At 41.7% G+C, this 23,742-nt stretch overlaps 2 protein-coding genes across 4 annotated transcripts; one reads left to right on the top strand and one right to left on the bottom strand.

The window, feature by feature from the left end:
* Positions 1–27: 27 nt before the first annotated feature.
* Positions 28–6,926, top strand: tmem176 (transmembrane protein 176). The gene is made up of 7 exons (XM_079338413.1): positions 28–158; positions 1,835–1,963; positions 2,070–2,180; positions 2,694–2,750; positions 3,317–3,460; positions 5,804–5,920; positions 6,289–6,926. The coding sequence occupies exons 2-7, from the start codon at positions 1,838–1,840 to the stop codon at positions 6,346–6,348; spliced, it is 615 nt and encodes a 204-aa protein (XP_079194539.1). The 5' UTR covers positions 28–158; positions 1,835–1,837; the 3' UTR covers positions 6,349–6,926.
* Positions 6,927–9,573: 2,647 nt separating this feature from the next.
* Positions 9,574–23,440, bottom strand: LOC306819759 (uncharacterized protein). 3 transcript variants are annotated; one of them, XR_013778605.1, is made up of 6 exons: positions 22,512–23,440; positions 20,468–20,598; positions 19,337–19,528; positions 15,255–15,321; positions 12,941–14,074; positions 12,101–12,218 (listed from the first exon to the last, which is right to left on the bottom strand). XR_013778605.1 is itself a non-coding variant. In XM_079337303.1 (5 exons), exons 1-5 carry the CDS (start codon positions 22,843–22,845, stop codon positions 11,272–11,274), a joined length of 1,671 nt encoding a protein of 556 aa, XP_079193429.1. In that variant the 5' UTR covers positions 22,846–23,440; the 3' UTR covers positions 9,574–11,271. The 3 variants fall into 3 exon arrangements, 2 of the variants coding, with proteins under 2 accessions (XP_079193429.1, XP_079193430.1); XM_079337303.1 differs by lacking the exon at positions 12,941–14,074 and having other exon boundaries at positions 9,574–12,218; XM_079337304.1 differs by lacking the exon at positions 12,101–12,218 and having other exon boundaries at positions 12,245–14,074.
* Positions 23,441–23,742: the final 302 nt, after the last annotated feature.

A 23,742-nucleotide genomic window follows, 5' to 3' on the forward strand; every position in this document is an offset into this window, starting at 1 on the left:
TCTCTCTCTCTCTCTCTCTCTCTCTCTCTCTCTCTCTCTCTAATAAACGCATCCACTCTCCCACCCTGCTCCAAAAAACAGATGTCAGGAGAAGCGTTTTAAATCAAGAGACGTCGAGAAAGAAGAATTCATCTGTAGAGTCATCTGCAGAGAAAACGGTAAGAAGAAAACATCTTTCGCTTTATGAAGATTAAAAGCAGCCTGGTGTAACAGACATTTATTGTTGGAAACGATTCCTCTCAAACAGCAAACTTCAACAGTGAGACCTGGTTACGCAACACGCTCCTGGTCCGTTAGTGCGTAAATAACGCGTCAACTAAGTGAACAGTACTCTGATCGGATCTCGCAGTTCTCTCGTCGGGTCAGCTGCAATTTGGGAGACCATCCCAGTTCCCTGTGTTCTCCCAGAACTATAAGGGAGCTGTGTCTCTAGTCAGCACTGCTTTTCTGAATGGGGCTCATCTGGAGGTTGGACGCTGCTCTCTGGATCACACCTCGGCCAGCAGCGGAATCTCAATAAACCCGGGATATATTTCACATCTGAAATGATGTGAAACATGCAGCAGCCGCGGGTCCAAATATTAGTCAGACATAAAACTTGCCAGGAGGAAGAGGAGATTTCTCCGTAGTAATAAGAACAAGCTTTATGGTGTTCACATAAAAGGAATTTGATTTGAGGTTTTTAGTACAAAAATAATGATTATTCACGTAGAATGTAAAGTAAAAAAGTTAGTGATCTATAACTATCAGGAGACTTCAACGAAAGAAGACAAAAAACTTTTGAAGATTAAGATGTTTAATTGTATTTTTTTACCATTAATTGATAATTAACAACAGCAGTCTTTTTATTGGTGATGTTGCAGAGGTGGGCGGTGCAGAGTGGTGCATGAGTTGATGGAGGGAAATGCACAGCATGGAAAATCAAAAAGGACTCATCATTGAAAAAAGAGGATAGAGCAATCAACATTAAGTTTACCAACAAATCCAAAATATTTATGATCAATTTCACAGGCTCATATCAGATCAAAATCTTATCTGAGAAAAACTTTTTTGTGAACAAAGTCATTTTAAACTCTGGCTCATTTTACTAAACCAACCAGTGCATGCAACCTCTTAAAAATATTTTTTTATCTTTCGACCCCATCCAATCTTCACAGTTGTTCAAAACATTTTCAAAAGTTCAGATTTTTTATTTTTGTCTGGTTTTTTAATTCTTCATTGCGAGAAAATAAAAGGTTTCCATTTGATATGCTTGTATTTGCAGTTTGTACCAAGAACAACTTTGTTGAACCTCAGATTAAAATATTTACCTGATTAAACTTTATGCTCAAAAAAGCTACTAATGCTACAAACAGTACACTGAGTCATAAATATTAAAGTCCTAATTTTGATTAACTTAATGTCTGTTTCTGAAATCTTTTTTTTAACAATGTACAATTTCAATTCTATCAGTATCAACATACTTTGATTACTGAAAGCTTCTTATCTTCTTTCAGAATAAAATACAGTTTTTTTTATCTAGGAAGTAAAGCAACTTTAGATTTAAGCATCAAAAATAGAAATTAAAAGCAAAATGTTTTTCAAACATCAAAATAAAGTTAATCACAATTAAAGATTGAAATGTAGCAATGAACAGCACTTAAAAAAACCCAATTGACATCCCTAAAAGTATTTATAATTTTGTGTTAAATAAAACAACAAAGATCTACTGAGGTATAAAAAATAAAATAAAACACTTGCATGCTGCAACCACATTAACCACGTCCAGCTCCGTGTTTCTGCACGATCTGCTCTCAGATGATCGATAGACTCTGACTTCTGCTGCCCTCTGCAGGTGATGGCGGTGGCGATCTCCAGGGATCTGACGGTGCAGGTGCTGGAGGATGTGAACACTGTGAAGCTGTCGGAAAGACAGCAGGCTCTACGTGCTGCTATCCACAAAGGAGAACCAAAAAGTCTGGGGGTGAGTCGCAACGACATGAACACTGAAAATATCGAGAAAAAAACATGAGGAGCACTCGGAAAGGTTGAACGAGTGTGTGTGTGTGTGTGTGTGTGTGTGTGTCCAGGTGACTCAGGTGATGCTGGGACTGATGGTCATTTCTTACTCCATCCCTCTGCACTTCACTGAGGTCACTGAGGTGGTGCTCCTCGGTGTCCCCTGGTGGAGCGGACTAATGGCGAGTTTCTTCTTCTTCATTGATTTTTCATGTTGACTCCTTCTTATATCACACCTTTGTAAAGAAGCTAGTTAACAGTCACCTTGAGCTAAAGTGGACAAAGTGTAACTTAAAATGAGCCCTTCCCAAATCTTTTTGTTGGCCTCTTCCTGGGGTTGAATTTTTACTGAAAAAAAAGACTCCATCTGACTGAAACACAGGTTTATCAGGATCAAGAAAATGATAACACTTTGCTAACACTTAGACTTTGTAAGGTCTTGACCCATGAATCATTCACAGCCTTTAAAGGTCTGATCAGATGTTTGTTATCATATATAGTATTGTGTTCTTCTCCTTTTCCTGCACTATGTATGAAACGTACTGATATACTGTAACATAAACCTGACTTCAATATAAACCTGACTTATAATAGTCTGTTTCTTTTTTATCAGAGTCTGGTTCATATTAGAGTCTGATATAAACCTGGCTCAAATATAAACCTGCTTTTGACACTGATTGTGCTCCGTCTTTCAGTTCATCATAGCAGGACTGACTGCCATCATCCTGGACAAACACAGCACCATGAAAGTTGTGAGTGTAAACACACACACACTCACTCACTCACACATGCAGCTACACACTTCATATTTATGGTTTAGTATAAAGAAATGGTTTTTTTTAATTCAGTCAAAGAATCACATTCTTCTCTCACAGCTTGCTGATGCTGGACTGCATAAAAAATGGCATCATTCAGCAAAAAAAGGAAACTGGCAAATTTACATGAGCTGCAGCAAAAAATGATGAATCATCTTAAATCAGCTAGTTAGCTGTTAGCATTAGTCCCAAACCTTTATTTAATCAGGCAGCTTTTAAAGGATTTTATCAAAAGAATAAAAAAATAAATAAATGTATTTTTCTTTTGTATTTGCAGTTGATAGGCTACAGTATAGTGCACACATGATTTGTTTTGACCAAGGTTAAATACTGGATGTTGTGATTGCACCAGCCTTATCGATTTTTCATTCATAAATTCCCATTCTGACATGATAGAGGCTATGAAGCTATGTATCAAATGTTTGTATGTGCTCCAGAAAAAGCAGCAACCCTACTTCCCACGGCTTCCTCTCTTCTGGTTGAACGTGTGTGTTATTTTGCAGCTCTCTGTGTGTTTCCTGGTGAGCGGGGTGTCCACCTTGCTGTCTCTGGTGGCTGTGAGCATCTACTCCGTGGACATGGATAGGAACCCAGAGGTGCCCTGCATCAAGAGTCTCCATGACTGTGACTCTAGATACTACGCTGTGGTGAGTGTCAGCAGGCCATCATGCAGACAGAGAAAACTTCAATTAGTTCAGGACGGGTAAAAATGTCTCAATACAGGTACGAGTGTTGACCTGAAGGTGGTCCTCCTCAGCTGACTCTGAATCTGTACTGTTGATATTCTCCAACCTCAACCCTGATTGTTGGTTCTTGTTCCTGTTTGCAGTCTGAGTTGTATCATGCACAAAGGTTTCACTTTGGCTGTTTATTGGACAGCTGTCCGGGTCTGATTCACAAACGTTTTATGGAGCCTTTTCTTCACTCTAAACCTGTGCAATTGTGACAATAAGACTAAATATAATTTACAAAACACACACAAAGATTTAAGTGCTCGTCTCACTGAGCTGCAGAGCAAACAGCATTTCAGCGTCTCCATTATGCAGCCATTTGGGGAAAAATTGCGCACAAAAGAGGGCAACGGTAATCAGCAGAGATACTGTATATCTCAGAAGAAATGTCCCAGGTGTATTAGAGTTTCAGGTGTCTCATTTTGGACCAGTGAAGACCTTAAATGTTGTTGTCTATTAGATGTATTGTTTTAATCTCTCTGAGCTGCAGAAACCTGTCCGTGTGATTTAGTGCTGACTCTGAACTTTAGTCTGACTGTCTTTTTTTACTTCCTGACCAGCTGCCCTTTTTAGGGAACAGAAAACAAGAATATTTCATCATCCTGCAGACACAGTACGTTTGTGCTTGACATGCAGTTTAAATTCTCTCTCACATTACACAATCCATGTTTTGGATTGTGTAAGACGATACATTCATTAAAAGGTTAAACATGGGAAAAATGTTTTCAGAACATGTTATCACTGTTGAAACATCTGTTTTAAATGGAAATGCAGGAAGAAAGAAAGATTTCTCTTCGTTGAAAGTTGTGCCAGTTTTCTTCGTCATGTCGTTCCCTGTGAGGAATCATTTCCAAGAATAACCATGTGTTTTTTTAGAATAACATGTTAGAGTACTGAACGTCTCTTTGAGGAGTATAAAACAGAAAATAACCTTTAGTTTTAAAAAGGGTAGTAAGTCTATGAAACTCCCAGGAAATGTTGATATAGAAGTCCAAACAGACTGACTAATTAAAGTGATCTTAATACAAAGATAGAAACCATTATATGCGATGAATGCCCTTTTCTGATTGGTTGCAGGTTGTCCATTAATTCCTGATAACCCCTACAAAAAAGTTTTAGTCAAACCAATTGTTTTTAATAAATTGACAAGAGGCACATATGTGGATTAGAGTAGTGTACTAAATGTCAATTTGCACGACTATGTAAGCTGACATGGTAACCTTTACCTTTGGCTGTTCATTAATACTACAACAGAATTTAGGGTTCCTAAAAACACAAAGTTATGAATCCCAGTTCCAAAGTGGAAACTTTTGAAAACAGCACTATCTCTGTGTAAACTGGCAATATTCAGTTCCTCTAAAAACTGTGACTTTTGCACGTTTCCAGTCCATAGCTGTGAGCGATTACAACAACTAAGGATGGATGATGGAGTACTTCGACTGGCATGACGCGCTCTCAACATTTTCCCTCTTTGTAGTTTAGTATCACTCGGAGTAGCAACTCCACCTCATCTTCCGTCCAAACTAAAATGCTTGTGAAAATACATGATCCTAATAATTTGGAGTACACAAAAAACACATTTGAGGACCAGTTTTTAACCATTAAGTATTGCAGTTTTTTTAATGCAACTTTAAGAGAGTGTGTACTTCTCTACACTTCCCTCACACATTGAATTCTGCTTTCTTTCTTTCTTGTGATTATTGAACTTGAGTCTTCACTGTTACTCATATGGTTATTCAAAACTCCAATGGGTAATAATGGAGGAGTTTTTGTCATGATTGTGCTGATGTGTTTGTCATCGGGCTCAGAATTTAAAAACGACCAAACTTCCATTGTGATATATCTAAATGAGCTTGTTGAACACTTTATATTTATCATAATCACCTAAAACACACTTGATGTTCTTTTGTCAGGCAAGTGGAATAAACAGGATAATGTCTGTCATCAGGATGCACTCAGAGGGAACTGTATTATTTATCCACATTAACAATACATACATTTTATAAACACCTCCTTTAAATGCTCTTTGCTTTCATTGTATTCAATGAATGATGTGATTGATACTGTGTGCATGTGTGTGTGTGTGTTTGTGTGTGTGTGTGTGTGTGTGTGTGTGTGTGCATGTGTGTGTCTGTGTGTGTGTGTGTGTGTGTGTGTGTGTGTGTGTGTGTGTGTGTGTGTGTGTGTGTGTGTGTGTGTGTGTGTGCATGTGTGTGTCTGTGTGTGTGTGTGTGTGTGTGTGTGTGTGTGTGTGTCCAGATGATGAGCCGAGGGGTGAAGTCGTCCCTCCTCGTCTTCACGTTGGCTGAGATGGCGGTCTCGTCAATCGTCTGTTTCCTCCTCTACAAACAGAGACGCAGCTTCGGAGAGTACACTGTGAGAATACTGGTTTATCAGAAAATACACTTTCCAAAGACTCAACCTTGGATTATCTCAGGATCCAACACACGTGTAACTACTGATTAACAATGGTTTTATGGATGTTCAACTCAGCATTAACTAAGGTTTGATTCACGTGTGATTTACATTTTCTTCAGGATTTATTTAGGATTAATCTCGGCCGGTGATTTTGGCCCAATTCCAGTTTGAAGTTTCTTTTACTTTCAAACTAAATGCATTCACACTAACAGGAAAGATCTTTCTAACAGCTCAAAACACATTATACATCATAATGAACATCATTGTTTTTTTTCTGAACACTTCAAGTACCTTATCATGCTGATTTCTTTCTTTCTGTCTTTCAGTCTATGCCTCATGATGCTCCCTCCACACCCACTTCATTTATCCCCCCCGACTTGAACTGACCTCTGATTGGACCAGCAGACATAAATCACCTGATGATCTGATTCAATATTCCCACCTGTTTATAAGATGATCAGCTGTGCGACAGTCAGAATATTTGAACACTTCTGAGGGACGAGAGAAGAAATGAAAATCCTTTAAACTTAAAATAATTGATGCAAGAACATTAAACAATATTGTAAATGTAAAAGCAGGCAAATGTCTGTTTAAGTTCAAATTTGTTTGATTCTTAAAATAACAGGACTGCACAGGTGAGGAGGAAATGCAAAGATAGGTGTATTAGCTCCCCCTTTCTGCTGTCTCCTGTTTTCAGTATAAAGTATTCCCTGGAACAGATGTGTGTGTGTATGTGTGTGTGTGTGTGTGTGTGTGTGTGTGTGTGTGTGTGTGTGTGTGTGTGTGTGTGTGAGTGAGTGTGTGTGCGCGTGGGGGGGGGGGGGGGTATGTGTGAGTGTGATTGTAATATCATGTGATGTGCACTGTTTTACTTTAACCTCAGATATAATAAAGATTTGTTTTTGTACTAACTCTATGATAAACTTTTTATAAAAAATAAAATCACATTTACTGATAAATGAAACTTGCGTGAATGAATTAATTTAAAGTAACACACCTTCACGATTTCCTGTGTAGCCAAAATCCCTCTTATGGCGGGCACGAACGTCTTGTTCTGGTGACATCTTTCTGAGTCTGAGCAGCAGAGAGCTGCTGTTTTGACATCCCTTCCTCTAACCGAAGCACACTTATAACTCCCTGATGAAAGGTCAAAGGTTCCTCAGGTGGGTACAGTCCACAGCAAAACATGTGTCAGTTTGAGACCAACACTCGTGGTTTTAGAAAGAGCGCTTGTCAACAAAGCCGTCAATCATGATTTTATACTCCTTTTAATAGCATCAAATTCAAATTGAAGATATCAGAAAAATGTAAACTTGGACATGAATCAGCATGATGAGATCTTACTTTAATGACAAAAAACATGTTTAAGAACATTTTATTTGCTGTGTACAATGATTTTATACTTTGATCCATGTCCCATCTGTTAACATGGAGGAGGTGGAGCTCATGACCTGTACTGCAGCCAGTCAGCAGGGGGAGCTCTGAATGTTTTGGCTTCTTCTTAAACAGACTATGGTTAGTGTGTGTGTGTGTGTGTGTGTGTGTGTGTGTGTGTGTGTGTGTTTATGTGTAATACTTTCTTATTTAAAGAGTCCTTTTTACATGTACAGTAGACTTGTCACTCATGAGTTGCAGGTTTAATGTCACCTCTATTTGATTCTGTTCTGATGTATTGAGATATCGGTTTAATTCTTATTTCTGGATTTCATATAAATTGCTTCTGACCATAGCTGCTAAACTGTTTCTCATTGTTTATATAGAAATGACTAAAATGTATTCTATTCAATTACTTTTCAATGTTTTTTTGTTTTTTTTACACAAGCAGAAACAGAGGTCCTCGCTTGGTCAGTTTACAACTATAGTCCTCTGTTTGTTATGTAGGCGTGTATGTGTGTGTTTGAGCAGGGAAACAACAGAACACACACACACACACACACACACACACACACACACACACACACACACACAGGCAGACCTCAGGGCCTCATGCTTCAGACATCATGGAAAACAAAGATCTCCATCATGGCTCCAAATGTGTGACCCTGCTGCTGTGCATCATTGACTGTTAACGTGTATTAAAACAAAAACAAAAATATTGCGTGTGAAAACAAAAGCCAAACAACTGTGAGTGATTCACACTAACAATCTGAGTGTTGACTCAACACAGTAAAAACAACTTTATTCTGAAGTCCTGGGTGAGGTTTTTTTTTTTAATTAAATACTTTCATTTGTTGGATGAATTACATTTTGAAACTTCTATAACAATAACAACCAAAAACACTGTGAAATAAGTTCTTGGCTGGAGGGTCCTGTCGTGTTCTTGTCCCCTCTGATGACCGCTTCCTGTCCATCCACAGAGCTTTCTTTCTTTCTCTCTCTCTCTCTCTGTTTTGAACACTGTTGTGAGTCAGTGTTCTGTAATGTGGACTATTTGGGACGTACTGACCCTTCGGGATCCTGAGAAACAGTATGTGTTGTTGTTAGTTGGTATGTGTGTTTGTGTGTGTGTATGTGTGTGTGTGTGTGTGTGTGAGTGTTTGTGTGTGTGTTAATCTGTCAGTATTACCTCATGGTGTAAAGTTTAGACATGTTTTGTCTTAGCAAACAACTTTTGACAGACTGCACCTTAAGATATTTACACTAAACTTCAAAATCTGTTTATTAAAATAATGACTGCATAGTTTATTTGTGTCAGTTTAGAGATGTCAGTATAAAACATACACAGAGAGGATGGACTCTTTCAGCTCAGTGTAGAGCCACAAAACTTGAGAATAACACACAGAGAGTTGCACTGCACCAACAGTCTTCTCATGAGGATAAATAAAGGAGGGGCTGATTACTTTATTGCACACTGATACAGACAGGTCCTGTATGTGATGTGACGCCCCCTTCTGGTTGATTTAAAACTGGGACAGCAGCTGAGTCTTTCTCTGAACTAAGGGAACATTTCATGTGACATAAACCCTGTCAGAACAACCAATCGACAACCTGAAGGGCTGACAGATGAAGCAACAACATAAATACCAAAGACTGCAGTTACTCTCGTGACCACCAGAGGCTTTCTCTTGCAGTGAGTCAATCCCCATAGAGCCCAATGTTAAAATATAACAGCATTTCTATTTTGCATCCATGGGTTTCTGGTAATTACTCGATTTTTATTTCTTGTTGTCTTGTTGTAGGTCTTTATGTCTTCAGTTTGAAAACTGTTTTAAATTGTCTTTTTTTATTCACGAGCTGTTAGTATCCCTCCATCTGTTTAATACCTGCAAAGGGACTCATCCAAATTTATGGAAGAAACTACATGATCAAATGGAAGTTCAATTTCTATAGGATGACTGCAAAAGACATTCTGTCTGTCAGTTTTTTTCAGATGTTGTAGAAAGACGCGTTTTGGATTAGAAGCAAACGTCCAAAATGAGCACCAACTCGACATGTGTAGTTATTGTCCCTCTTAGTCTGGGGCTTTTTGTTTAAAGGGGTGGAGGGCCTCTACAGGCTGTTTCCAGGGGCTCGTGGTATCATTTTCTGTCCATGCATTATGCAAAAGATCAAGTACATGACTTATTTTTTTAATGACACTTTCAAAGAGAGAACAAAAGAAGACACACGTATGCTGTCAGAGATCCTTTAATAAGCAGTGATGCGCTTTATAAAGTGAATCCAAAGAAAACAGAGTAACATGGAAAAAAAAACCTGTCAAAAACATTTAGAAAATATATTAAAAGAAATGAGGCACAAATACTCATCTCTCTATAATTACAGCATGAACAAATCCACACCTGAACAGTTACATTTCACTGTGACTGGTTGGTTGTTGTTATCCTGTTTGCATCACTTGAGAAGGTGTATATGTGAGTTTCCTGTAGTGGTGTGTGCGCTTGTCTGTCTCTGTCTTGCAGTATCGTACCGTCTCCTTGTTCTGTCTTTATACATGTGTCCTTGTCACTTACGGCTGTGTCGTGTGTATTACCAGATGAATCAGTCGATGAGGTTGTTCTTTGTATGTGTTTCTAAAACTGTATCTGTGTCTTTGTATCTTGCACTCTGTGTCGTTGTGTCTCTGTGTGCAGCTGCATCAGGTCATAAAAAACTAGGTAGTTCTTGCTGTTAACTTGTACACGTGTCATTGTATCTGTAGGTCTTTGTGTCTCTGTGTCTGTTTCTTTTAAATAACTCTTTTCTCTTTGCAGCTCTGTTTATTTCTATCGCTGTCTTTGGTCACTTGTAGCTGTAAAGTGCTACTTTACAACCACACAACCTTTTTTCTTTGCAACCAGCATGTGATTCTGTCCCTGTCTGCAGAGCCTTGAAAGTGTATGTAACTGTGACCTGGTGTAGGAAATAAGTGTATCTTCAGCTCACGTCCAGATGAATGTGTTAAACTTTGTGTAGTGATGACCGTATGCCCATTTTTCTTTCGTGCGTACATTTGAGAAGTTAGGGGCCACTGTGTCTTTGAGCCTCTGTATTCAAACTTCTGTCTTTTCAGCCCTGTTTCCTCCAAGTGGTTCAGTTCGATTCGTCTCTGAAAGGCACTCATTTTGTGGCGTCTCCATAGACTAAAGCGGGGAAAGATTTCAAAATTACCAACCTGTACAGTCCTACTTTTTGGCACCCTTCTGTTGGGGTGCTAAATATGTCAATCCGACCCTAAAAGCAGGAGCTAAACACTGTAGGTCTGTTGATGGGTCCCATACGACAGTGGCATTAAAAGCACCACAAACCTGCCCTGTTTCAACACACAGTCGATTGTTTCTTCGTCTGTATTTCTCCTCCACACAGCCTTCTCTGAAACAAAGCTTGACAGCATTTGTTGTGATAAAGAGCTACATGCCAGTGACAGAGTAGATTTGCTGAATGTCTTCCATCGTTGTTGTTTTTCACTGTCGCGTTTTTCTTCTTTGTTCGATTTTTTCAGCGGGGTAGCTGTTAGCTATTAGCCGCTATGATGTGACGCTTTTACGTAGCTGAGATGGCTATTGGCATCTGGCTTACACGCCGCCTACCAAATATGGCACATTTGGCTGTGGAATGCAAACAGGATCAGGCTCTACCGAACCAAAACGTACCAAACTGTACTGATCCATACCGGACCGCTGTGTGGAAACAGGACTTTTGTATCCCTGTTTCTTTGTGTCACAGGCTGCTGTTCAGGCCCAGTTGTTGGATAAGGCGTGACTAACTTTGTGTGTGTGTCATATTATGTCTTTATACCTCTGTGTCATAAGGGTTACAAAAAGTTTTTACTGTTAAAAAATCCACCTTTATATCTTTATGTCTTTGTATATCTTTGTGTCCGTTATTTTGTGTTACTTGTTGCGGTGCAGCGCCTGGTGTCGGATGAGGTTGCTGAGGAAGGAGAAGTTCTTGCCACACTTGGAGCAGTGGAAGCGTCTCTCTCCAGTGTGGACGCTCTGGTGGACCCTCAGGCTGGTGGAGTTGGAGAACGTCTTCTCGCAGTGGGTGCAGGGGAACGGTCTTTCCTTGATGTGTACCATCTGGTGGTTCTTCAGGTTGGTAGGGTTAGAGAACACCTTCTCACAGTGGAGGCAGGGGAACGGTCTCTCCCCTGTGTGGAACATCATGTGGTTCTTCAGGTTGGCGGAAGTGAGGAAAGCCTTCTCGCAGTGGGGGCATGGAAACAGTCTCTCCCCTTTGTGGACCATCTGGTGCCGCTTCAGGCTGCACACCCTGCCAAACTTCTTCCCGCACTGAGAGCACTGGTATGGCTTCTCTCCAGTGTGGGTGCGCTCGTGAATGACGAGCTTACAGTGGTGTAAAAATTGGCGACTGCAGAAGGAGCAGGCAAAGGGTAGGTTTGGCTCCTGGGACCCAGATTCCGGCTTCTGAGTTCTGGGTGTATGGTAGACCTTGTCCTGATCAGGGAAGCGAGCCATTTGCTGCACTCTTGACCAAGAATGCTGCTGCTGTAGGTCAGCTGTCTCCATGGAAACAAGGGTTTTTTCTGTAGGTAGACAGCTAGGCAGCTGGGGAGGGTACTGAGACCTGTTCAGACCATCAGCTCCGTCACCTCCACCTGCTTCAGGTATGACACCGCCACAGCTGTCCTGTCCCAAGTTGATCACTCTGACGTCAACACCTGCATGGACAGGAAGTTCTCTCACAGCACCTGAGAGGCGGATTGATGAACTTTCAGAGTTTACTGTGTATGAGGAACAAGATGGCCACTCCGTGTCTCCAATGTGTCTGCTCTCCTGCCAGTCAAGCTGCAGTGGGGCTGTCCTTTGATCGTCACCTGATGAGAGCAGAGGTACAAAAAGAGAACAGGAAGGTCTTAAAAGGTCTTATAAGGTTTCACTTACAGAGCTTTGTGTTTTTCTAACACACTGATATAAATCATCAGCTCTTTCTGCACTCAAGTGTCTCAAGCCTTAATGCCTCCCTTTCCACCACAGTCCTGTCGCGGTCGCATCAGCTGCTGTACCCTTATGTTAGTATTTGATTATTTAACTGATTCATTTTCAACCATGGAGTGCCCTTTAAATAATTCACATTACACATTTTTCTTTGTTTACATAAATCACACTTTATTTCTGTCAGTTATTTAGTTAACATTCTGTCACATTAATTAATATGCTTCATCTGTTAGTAATACTTACTTCTCTTTTTTTTTTTTGCTGAGTTCATCTGACAAAAGGCTAGCTGCCCTTTTAAGATGGCTTTTTAATCCCTGCTCACAGGAAGTGTGAGATACTGTCAGAGTGGACCAGTGAAGAATTCTCTCTGTGTGATTAATAAACTATATAAAATGATACCGCACCTATTGACAAATGATGTGGCCGATATGAAAGTTTCTGTCTGTTAATTTATGGATTTGTTTTTGTGTCTCTGTATCTTTTTATCTGTACCCCTGTGTCTCTGAGCCTCCGGTTCTTTGGTGCTCTTTGTTTTAGGGTTTCTATGTCCTTGAGTCGTTGTTTTTTTGTATGTATACATTACTATGGAAGTGACTCTCACCAGTGTGGACTGTCTAGTGGTTCCTCAGGTTGATAGGGGTGGGGAATGTCTTCTCGCAGTGGGGGCTCTTCTGTCTTTTCCTGTCTCTATGTCTCTATGTATGTACCGTGCAGTGCGAGCAGACAGATAAGGTTACAAAATAGGGGAGCTCTCATTAGTTATAGATTTGTCTCTCTTCCTTTCTGTCTCTGTATCAATGTGTCTTTTTCTCTCTCTGGCCTTGTGCCATTTGTTTCTGTGGAGTACAAAGTTTCTGTTTTTGAACAATGTCACAGGAAATAGAGACGCTTTTGCTGTCTCTCTATCTTAATGTCTGTCTCTCTATAAGTCCTTTAGTCTTTGTTTCTTTGCTTCACTTGTTGCGATGCAGCGCCTGGTGTCGGATGAGGTTGCTGAGGAAGGAGAAGTTCTTCCCACACTTGGAGCAGTGGAAGCGTCTCTCTCCGGTGTGGACGCTCTGGTGGACCTTCAGGTTAGTGGAAGTGGCAAATGTCTTCCCGCAGTGGGGGCAAGGGAATGGTCTCTCCCCTGTGTGGACCATCTGGTGCCGCTTCAGGCTGGACATCTGTCCAAACGTCTTGTCGCAGTGAGGACACTTGTAGGGCTTCTCTCCGGTGTGGGCACGCTCGTGGATGCGGAGCTTACAGTGGTGGGAAAACTGGCGTGAGCAGACGGAGCAGGTGAAGGGGAAGCTGGGCTCCTGGGACAAGGACTTCTGGTTCTGAGTGCTGGGTGTCTGGTAGACCATTTGCTGGCCTCCTGACCATGAGTTCTGCTGCGAGACGTTTACTGTATCCTCAGTAACAGGGGAGGTGGTGTAGGCAGAGGTGGCCCAAGTGGATTCCCCTGAAGATAGAGACAGCAGAGGGGGCGTCTGAGACCTGGATACACCCTCCACTCCATCACTTCTACACGCTTCAGGTATCGGACCGCCACAGCCACCCTGTCCTGAGTCAATCACAATGACGTCAGGCTCTGGGATTGACCTCTCTTTGCCTGTGAGGCTAAATGAACTTGCTGCCGCAGAGACCGCTGTGTGTGAGGAACAAGAAGCGGGCTCTGATCCTCCAGACTGCCTGCTCTCACGCCACTCCAGCAGTGATTGGGCGGGGCTTTTTTTCTCTGGGGAGTCACCTGATGAGAGCACAGGTATGAAACAGGAATGTCAAACATTTGCTGGCTCCTTCTTCTTTAATGTAATGATTTTTTTAAGACTTCTAACACAATCCTGCTGCTTTAAGTACTAAAGCAGGCAAGTGAATTTGTCCTCCCCTAAAAATAGTCACTGTATCGTTTACTGCAGAGCCACGCTGTGGTCATACGTGCAGAACGTGGTTTGGCATTGTCTTGATGAAATGAAGTAATAACGACACACAGTATGCACATATGCACCTCCATAACACCACGCATGCTGGCTGTCAACAGAGCTCTGATAACAATGCCCGATGAGTCCACTCCTCTTAAACCCAGAAGACACGGCGTCCACTGTTTCCACACGGAAAGTCAAATTTGGACTTTTTCCACCCCACCTCAGACGACCTTTAATGACCTCGGGCCGAGAGAAGGGGACGCTGGTCTGGATCTTTATATAGGTTTCTTCTTTGAAAGCGGAGTTTCAGCTGAAAGCAGCAAAGGACTGTGCTCATGAACAGTGGTTTTTGTTCCTGAGCTCATGTAGTGATGTCCACTACAGATTCACATCTGTTTTTAATACAGGGCTGTCTGAGGACTTAAACATCACAACCGCCTCGTGTTGGGTTTTACTTTAGATGTATCTTAAGAGGCTTTTTAAACCCTGAGTCAGGCACTACTGTAACTGTGTGTCTCCGCTTGTTTTGACATGATGGTGATAAAGTGATGGGATATTTGATCGGGAGTTTGTATATTGTTTCATTTTGAAATTGAACACATGCTCTATGCATCCCTTGTCTGAGTTGCTGTCTGGGTTGATATGCTCCGTACACAGGACACAGAAAAGACAGAGAGCGGCGCCGGCAGTGGAAACGAAAGCACACTATAAGCTTCGGTGTGTCCAGCTTAGATGGAAATTCAACCAAACCTGTGGAATCTGCCAGTAAAATAGAAGTGTTTTTATTTTCACTGTCACTTCACGAAGGCAGACTGATATTCTTTCATTTTCAGCAATTTTCTGCATTTCTACGTGTATTTTGCTTTGAGGCATTTCTGAACATCTGAGGGGAAAACATTAAACTGCGGTTGACATAATGTTGATATTTAAACCGATGAAACACCACTGCTGCTTAATGAAGCTTTCAGGGCCGGTTACACCACGACAGGATATGATGTCACATACCTGTCACCTCCTTCGTCTCTTCCCGCTCGCTCAGAGGGCTGCCCGGGTGTGTCGGACGTCTCCGAGCCTGAAAGAGAAGGGAGGTGTTTAGAAGACACAAAGTTGCCGTGAGCTCTCACATGATGGGTTTTATAATTGTTGCACAGGGTCTCTGGGTTTATGTTTCAGAAGTATATGCTCAGTACACTGCAGTGATTATCACTTTAGCTTCACAATAAAATCAAACTGAATATATTTAAAGATTTATTGACGTACTAAAAAACACAGAGTATACAGTAAATCTTTATTTACATCCTAAACAATTTAAAGAGGATGTTTCATAGAAGTTAATGAAGATTTCACATGGGCTGAGATGTTATTTCTTCTATGAGAGAAATGTTCATCTAGGACTTTGAACTCCTGCTCTTACACAGAATATACATGCTAATTTGTATTTCTTTACACCATAAAGGGTTAATAGTGATGGTCATAACAATGACTCTATAGGTTTAAGTGGGCGTGGTCACCATGACTCCCCCCTGTCTTTATTCAGAGACTGTATAAAAGAAGATGCCTGATATTCCAAAAAGTGGAGCCAAAACATCTGGAGCTCCCCCTACTGACTGGCTGCAGCAAAGGTCACAGGCTCCGCCTCCTCCATGTCACCAAATAGGTCATGGGTCAAACGATAAATTAAAAATGCATGTCAAATAAAGTCTTCTCAAACATGGATTATGTCGTTTTAGTTAAGCCCCATTTCCACCAAGCATTCTGGTTTGGTTCGGTACTGTAAACCCTGAACTGGACTGCATTTCCACAGCCAACCGTACCCTTATTTGTTAAGAGAGTCAAAGCCACGTCATCGATGCAACAGTGACATCATAGCAGCCCAACACAGAGTAGCCAGCTATTAAATAGGTTCAACGTTCAAGAAGAAAATCGACACAGTAAACAAAGGAGCCTTCAGGGTCGGATCGGTACTCTTGGCACCCTAAAAGAAGCATGACGGTACGAAACCCTTATTTTGGTGGCATTCCCTCTTTTTGATGCTAATAAATGGGTAACGTTTCCGCTTGGTGAAAAAGAGCTTTGGTTATTATCATGCAGAGTTATGTCATATCGTCATGATTGATGGCTGTGTTGACAAATGGGACTCTTAAAGTACTGTGTGAAATGTATTATAAGAGTAGAGGAAGAGTGGTGAAACACACACAAGAGTCATTGAACTTTCTATAATCATGCCGGATTCAAACTGACACAACAACCTGTTCTGCCGAGGACTGTGTCCACTTAAGGGACCTTAAGTGGACACAAAGGGAAGTTTGTGTGTTTTGGTAAAAGGAAGGGGCGGGACAACAATACGAAAGCTCATTTAGCCGATCTCTCCTGCAGACTCTGACGTCACCGGCGCAGGAGGTTGGTGACGTTTTTGCTTTTCATTTTCCTTCACTGGGTGTTTGGAGACATTAGCTTGGATCGGTTCCTGTCGTGATAATCTGGATGATAATGCTAGCAGGAGGAAAACAAGCTTTCAACAAATTGTCTTCGAAAAAGAGAGTACAGAATCACATTTTTGAGAAGATGCACTAGGGTACAGGGTGACGGGAACCTCCAGCGTATGTCAAGGCAGAGATTCAGTGTAGATGTATTAATTTAAGCTTTAAACTGAACACTTTTTCTTATTTGCCGACTTATCATTCACAGGTAGCCCCGACCTATCTCCTTCCCCTCTGACTGGTCTCTTTGACTTTAAATTCAAACCATCGCCATCTTTATTTTCATGGCCAGAAGTAACATATTCTGACAAGTGGGGTGTGCCGGAGAAAATTGAAACTAGAGATTAAGACCATAAACTCATAAACATTTAATGAGGGAATAAATCAACTGACAAGTAGGAACATGTGATCTATATAATTAGACTGCTTCCTACAACCAGTGGAGTCGCCCCCTGCTGGATGATTCAAAGACTGCAGGTTTAAGACATTCGGAGGCCCGTAAACTTGTTAAAAAAATTGGTGGTGTGCTCCAGTGTAGTTTTGTGGCATTACATTGACAAAAACAAAAACACTGATGGAAATGTTTGAAAATATTTCATAATTTAATGACAGAAAATATTCTCAGCAGGAGTCTGTTTTACAAACGATGCACTTTGGTTCGTTCAGAGAGTCAATGCAGGTTGTGCAAAGAGGAAGCATCCCCTCAAACTTGTTCTCTTCTGTTTCATTATTCTGTGAATAAAGACTAGAATACAAGTTACTTACACTAATTTCTCAAAACTCTTGGATGAAATAAAAATCCATCCATCCACAGATCACCTCCACGGCCCTGAACCGTGGAAGGGGTTCTATTGGATCAAGGATCAAGAGTGATATTTAATCCTAAATGTACTATGGGAGGTAGAGCCTTCAGTTATCAGGCACCGCTTTTCTGGAGTTGTCAATCAGTCGGGGTCCAGGAAGCAGACACACTATGTACTTTCAAGAATAGACTTAAAACTTTTCTTTTTGATAAATCTTATAGTTAGGGCTGGATCAGGTCTAGACCAGCTTATAGTTATGCTGCTACTCTTATCTCTCTCCCTCTTTCTCTCTCTCTCTCTCTCTGCTTTCATATCTTATTACAGCACATCACTATCTTTAAATTTACTAACCTCTCCTTTTTCTGGGAGCTCCTGAGCTCTCTTAGGTTCCTCGGGACTGTTGATAAAGATGGCCTGCCCAAACAACGACCTCCCCCCCCCATCCTATCCTTCGTTCTGCATCTTGTCCCATTTCCCCCATCCCATTTTCAGGCCCAGCACAGTTTAGCAGATGGCTGTTCATGAGCCCGGGTCTGCTGAAGATTTCTGCCTGTTAAAAGGAAGTTTTTTTCTTGGCACGCTGTGACGGATTAAGCTGGGCTCTCGTAATATAGAAATAAGTAAGGTCCTTTACCTGCTTTTTGTAAACATAATGATGAGCATGGACTGTTTACCTGCTCTTTTGTTAATGTTAACAGACAAAGAGTAAGATCCTCTACCTGCTGTTATGAATTGATGCTATACAAATAAAGATTGATTGATTAAACTCAAATCTTTATCATGTGGTTTCTGTTCAAATATGACTGAAGATTATAATAATGTGCTATTTATAGAGACATGCTTCTTTTAGTTATAATCAATCATTAATATATCGGAGATTGTAATGTTTTAAAAACCTGAAAATATTGTAGTACTGATGATTTTGGGAACCTCTGTGTGGAATATAATTAAATAAATATTTGAATTTGGTTTCTCTGTGTCTCTTTCCGTTTCTTGTATAAGAAATGAAGCGCCAGGAGTACGCAGTAAATCGCTCTGGACTGCATCCGCTCCTCTTCCTCTTTGGTGATCCAGCCTGTAGAGTCCTGGTCTGGGGTCAGTGATGGATATTCTGGTGCCTCTTCAGGTTGCTGGGGTGGGAAAAGCGGCGGCTGCAGACGGAGCAGCTGAACGGTCTCTCCCCCGTGTGAACGTTGCGGTGGATGTCCAGCTGGCTCTGACACACAAAGCTCTTCCCGCACAGTGAGCATGCGTAGGGTTTCTCCCGGGTGTGCCGCGCTGCATGCTTCTGCAGGTCCGACTCCAGGAAGAAGCGTTTTGTGCAGCGTGTGCAGCCGTACGGACGCTCCATGGTGGCGGCGTGGTAGAAGGACAGGTGGAGGCCTTTGGGGGCAGGTCTGTGGAGGCCTGCTGGGCGGAGCAGAGACGCACCTTGAGGGTTACTGGAGGAGCTAATACTGGAGGCAGAGCCTCCTATGGATGGTCCAAGGGGGTCACTGGGAGGAAGGACTGACCTTTTGACCTGCGCAGCATGCTCCTTCATGGTTGATGTAGTTTGTTCATGTATGTCTCTCCCTCTCTGAGACTGATCTGAACTCTCCCCCCCTCCATCAATCACTATCACCTCTAACGGAGACAACGCCTTCTCTCTCCTGCCGTCTATTACACCATCACAGGCAGCCGTCACTTCAGCGCCCCCTGCTCTTACTTCACTTCCTGTGAGCAGTGAGCAGTGGGCGGGGTCACTGCGGTCAGTCTCAAGTGTCCTGCTGACAACAAAGGTGAGGACGTCAGATCCACTGACCTCCGTTTCACTGAGCTGTCTTCCGCCGTCCTTCGAGGTGGTGGAGAGCGATGTGGGGGGGTCGATGTCTCCTCTGTGGATGCAGGGGTTCGATGACACCTCCTGGTGGGTGGTGGCGGTCTCAGTGGCTTCCTCCACCTTCACTATGAGCAGCTCCTCCTCCTCCTTCTGCTGCTCCTCAGGCTCTGCAGACTGAGACACAAACGGATCACAGCCTGATCAGACCACAATCAGCTGTTTTCACATTATAAATCTATATCAAACCTGCAGCTCATTGCTTCCAGAGATTAATAAGAATTTTTCAATTTTCACTTTCAGACATTTCAAGGATTTTACAATTTCGAACGACTGACCAATTACGAGAGAACAGATGGACCAACCAATCAGATCAGACTTTTTTTCCCTCTTTGTGTTGGATTCAGAGCGTCAGAAATACAGGTAGATGAGAGAGCCTGCATGGAGCGGCAGTACATGAAAACAGACACTTTTTTCAAACATTAGCGATTTTTAAAGTACTTTAGTAGACACATAAATTAGATATATGAACCCCAAAAAGGGCAGAATATGGGCCCTTTAAACCAGCTGGAAAGCTTCTGTCCCCGCAGGTGATGTGATGATGTCATGCCTTCATACACCTGTTAAAGTCAAGTAAGAACTCAAACTGGGTTTCATACTTTAATGTCTCATTGAGTATGCAGAGTGAGCCAGATATTTTATTATTTTGCAGTTTGGTGTATGCGAGAAAAAGCCTGATGTTTACTAGACTGGCCAAATGTTGATGAATCGGGAAAAATCTGATCTGCCCCACAATGCATTGCAGCTCTCAGACTATTCAAAAGAAGAGCTCGCCAGCAGCACACAAATAAAAGTAACCGCACTAAAATAGATTTTACATGTTGCCAAATAACATTTCATGACTATGAAGCTGTATTAGTAATATTGATGCTAGCCGATACAAAGTCATCACGTGACCTTTAGTTTCGTATGTTGCTAACGACATACGTACCATCATGCTAGCACTCAGTATGCACTGTTTGAGTATGTAATAGTATCACTTTAGCATGTGTTTGGACACAGCCATGGACCTGCATGAAGATGTTGTTTTCTGTGTGTGCGCTCTGCTGTAATCACCTCAGTTTTAGTGGTGGTCACGACCTCCTGATCAGGGTCCTGGTCCAGGTTTATAGGGGGGGTCTTCTGCACAGTCTGCTGGGCTGCTGGACCCCGATTCAAAAACCTGGTCCTGCAGTGCAGAGAGGGGCCTGATGGGTAACCAGAGGAGGAGAAACATAAATAACACTTAGATGAACCCCCTGTGAGTGTCTGTTCGTGGTTGATTAATCGACGTCTGTGCTGTGAGATCTTTGTGAAAACAAGTCAGGAAGACATTTAAAGGAGCAACACGTAAGATCTACTGGATCAAAAAAAAAAAAAAAAAGGCGTTACTAACAAGCTCCACGAGCAGAAATGTGCTTAAACTAGAATAAACATTGGAGATGCTTTTGAAAAATGGAGAGAGGTTAAAGCTGAGAAAGGTTTACAGACTGAGCACTGACAAACACTGAAGCTTCAGTGTCTGTGACACGGCGACCCACAAGGTAAAACGAGGTATTTGATTTCAACTAAAGTCCCAAAAAGTAGAAAAATATTGGTAATGTTATTAGAAAAGTCTATTCTCTGATGCCGTTGTCCTATCTCCAGAATTATAAACTGAGTTATTTTCAAACAAGATTTAATACCATTATCTTAACCAGCGTATGTTTTACCTAGGACAGCAATAGCTCAGTCCGTCTGGACCACAATAATATGATGTGGACTAGCAGTTGATATAAAAAAAATGTTATCAAATTATTTGTAGAGGTACACTACAGCATCCTAAAATGTAGTTACATTAAATATTTGTTAAAAAAAAATGTCTGCATACCCCACCTCAACGTCTACTGATTCAATGAATATTGTTTTATTCAGAGAAAAGGAACAAGGAGACTGGGCATGACTATCTTGGTCCTGTTCACACCAGCCCTTTTGGTGAGTGACATTCAAGGCCATGGATGATGAGACATATGACGTCATTGTTGAAGCACTGAGAGGAGAGGTTAAAGGTTAAAGAAAGGAAAAGGGTTCAACGCGCTGCCCTTGTCTGTCTCTGGAGGAATAAGCATTTGTTTGGACTATTATTGGAAGTTGCAGTCGTGACCTTCCTCCCTAAGATTTGACCTATAGGGAGGAGGATGCTTTAAACAATTAGGTTTCTCTTCTTTTTTATGAGGCCTGTCACTTATTGGAAGCGGAGGTACAGTATATGCCAAGTTGGCTAAGGCTCCACCATGTTTGCAGACATCTGTGATCTTTACGTTTTTCCTTTCACCCCTGCAGCTGGCAGAAGGAAAAATGATGATGATGCAACAGCTCCTCACTATAATGAGCTGATATAACATTATGACCTGTTATCACATTATGACCTGTTATAAGATTATGAGCTGATATCACATTATGACCTGTTATTACATTAATAAGACTCTCAATGTAACAAGTTATGATATTACATTATGAATTTTTTTTACGTTGACATTATTACATTATGAGCTGCTATGAGCCATAATGACATTATGAGCCATTATTACATTGCTACAATGATCTCATAATTATGAGATAAACATGAGCTAATGTTTTAAAAATAGGTACAGCACTGTGTTGTGTGTTAAGGGGGGGTTAGGTGGGCTGGGGGAGTTAAATGTGAGCAGCCCTGAGCTCAGACAGACAAACATGAACTCTTCATCAGAGTGCAGACTTCTCAAAGTTTTAAAGTTTGTAATGAGCAGAGCAGTGAAGGTGACAAGTGGATGTGCAGACGAAGCTTCGTTACACTGAAGTTCATCTTCATCTTCTGTTCATCTAACAAGAGTTAGTCACATGTTCCTCCACATGTGTGTGTAATTCTCACAGTCACACCGGGCTCAAGGATCAGACTTTCTTCCCTCATTCTTTCAAATAAATACATTTATAAAACAGTGATTTTTAATATTATTAAACGTGGCTGTGTTTTTGTGAAGCAGCATCCCTTCTTGCATTATGTTGAAGGGGTCCATTGTCAGCTATACTGAATTGTACCTAGTAGAACCTTTGTGAACAGGTGTTTCTGTGGGTTACAGCCAGGTGTCGGGGGGCTTCTTACCGGCCGCTGAGTCTCTGCTCTGCCGGTTGCTGAGGAGGCGGACCCCGTGGTGCAAGCGGCTGCTCACAGATCCCTCCGCCGCCTTCACCCTCTCGGCTCTTGCAGATCCCTCCGCCGCCTTCACCCTCTCGGCTCGGTACCGGGCGACCTGCAGCTCCAGCAGTTTGATCTTCCTCCGCAGGAACTCGCTCTCCTTCTGGCTACGGGTCATCTCCAGGTGAACCACCGCGTAGCCGTCGTCCACCACCTTACAGATCTCCGCCACGGCCGCGTTAGCCAGCACCTCCATGATGGACGCGATCTGAGAGTGGAAGTCCACGGCGGCGGCCGACATCTTAAAAGTCCCGCTCGGTGCTTTGTCTCTGTCCTGAAACAACACGGAGGGATTTCCACAGACAGCGGTGTTATCTGGGACACATCCCGACCTTTTTCTACCGTCCAGGAACAACTGAGAAAAGTTATCCTGAAGGCGAGAAGTCTTTGTTGATAAAGCTTCAGGAATCTAATCTGACTGTGCTTGACCAGCAGAACATATGAATACAGAAGCACAGCGCCCCCTGTGGCCAGTAGTAAAACTGCCACACAACCATATAGTAGTAAAATACTTTTTTCAAGGCTTATAAACTGATTTTTTTGATTGTATTTAATCAGGTTGTGTCCCATTGAGATTAAGAACCTCTTTTTTCAAGGGAGACCTGGGCCCAAACATGCAGCGGACAACATTTCACTTCAAATAAATCTAAATTAAAATAAAATAAATCTCAGAGGGGTTTTAGAGTAATGTAAAATACCAGTAATTTGGGGAGATTCAAAGCACTTCTTTTTTTTTTTTTACAACTTTTTCAGAGCATGAACAAATACTTTTTCCATTCATACACATACTAAAGAGCAACTTGGGGTTAAGCATCTTGCTCAAGGACACATAAGACATACTACCCTGAATATGTCTTATACCCTGAATTTCCCTCGGGATCAATAAAGTATCTATCTATCTATCTATCTATCTATCTATCTATCTATCTATCTATCTATCTATCTATCTACTATTGCAGGAGCTAGGGATTGAACACCCAAACATCCGACTCTCTGAGCCAAAGCATCCCTGATTATGTGATTAATAAATTGGTTTGGATCTGTACTTTTAAATTGTTTCAAGTTTGATTAAACATTTGCATTTGAGCTATGAGTTTGGCTGTTCAATCGTGTTATTATTACACATACGTGTCCTCAA

This window comes from Symphodus melops, assembly GCF_947650265.1.
Source record: "Symphodus melops genome assembly, chromosome: 2".
Classification (NCBI taxonomy): Eukaryota; Metazoa; Chordata; class Actinopteri; order Labriformes; family Labridae; genus Symphodus; species Symphodus melops.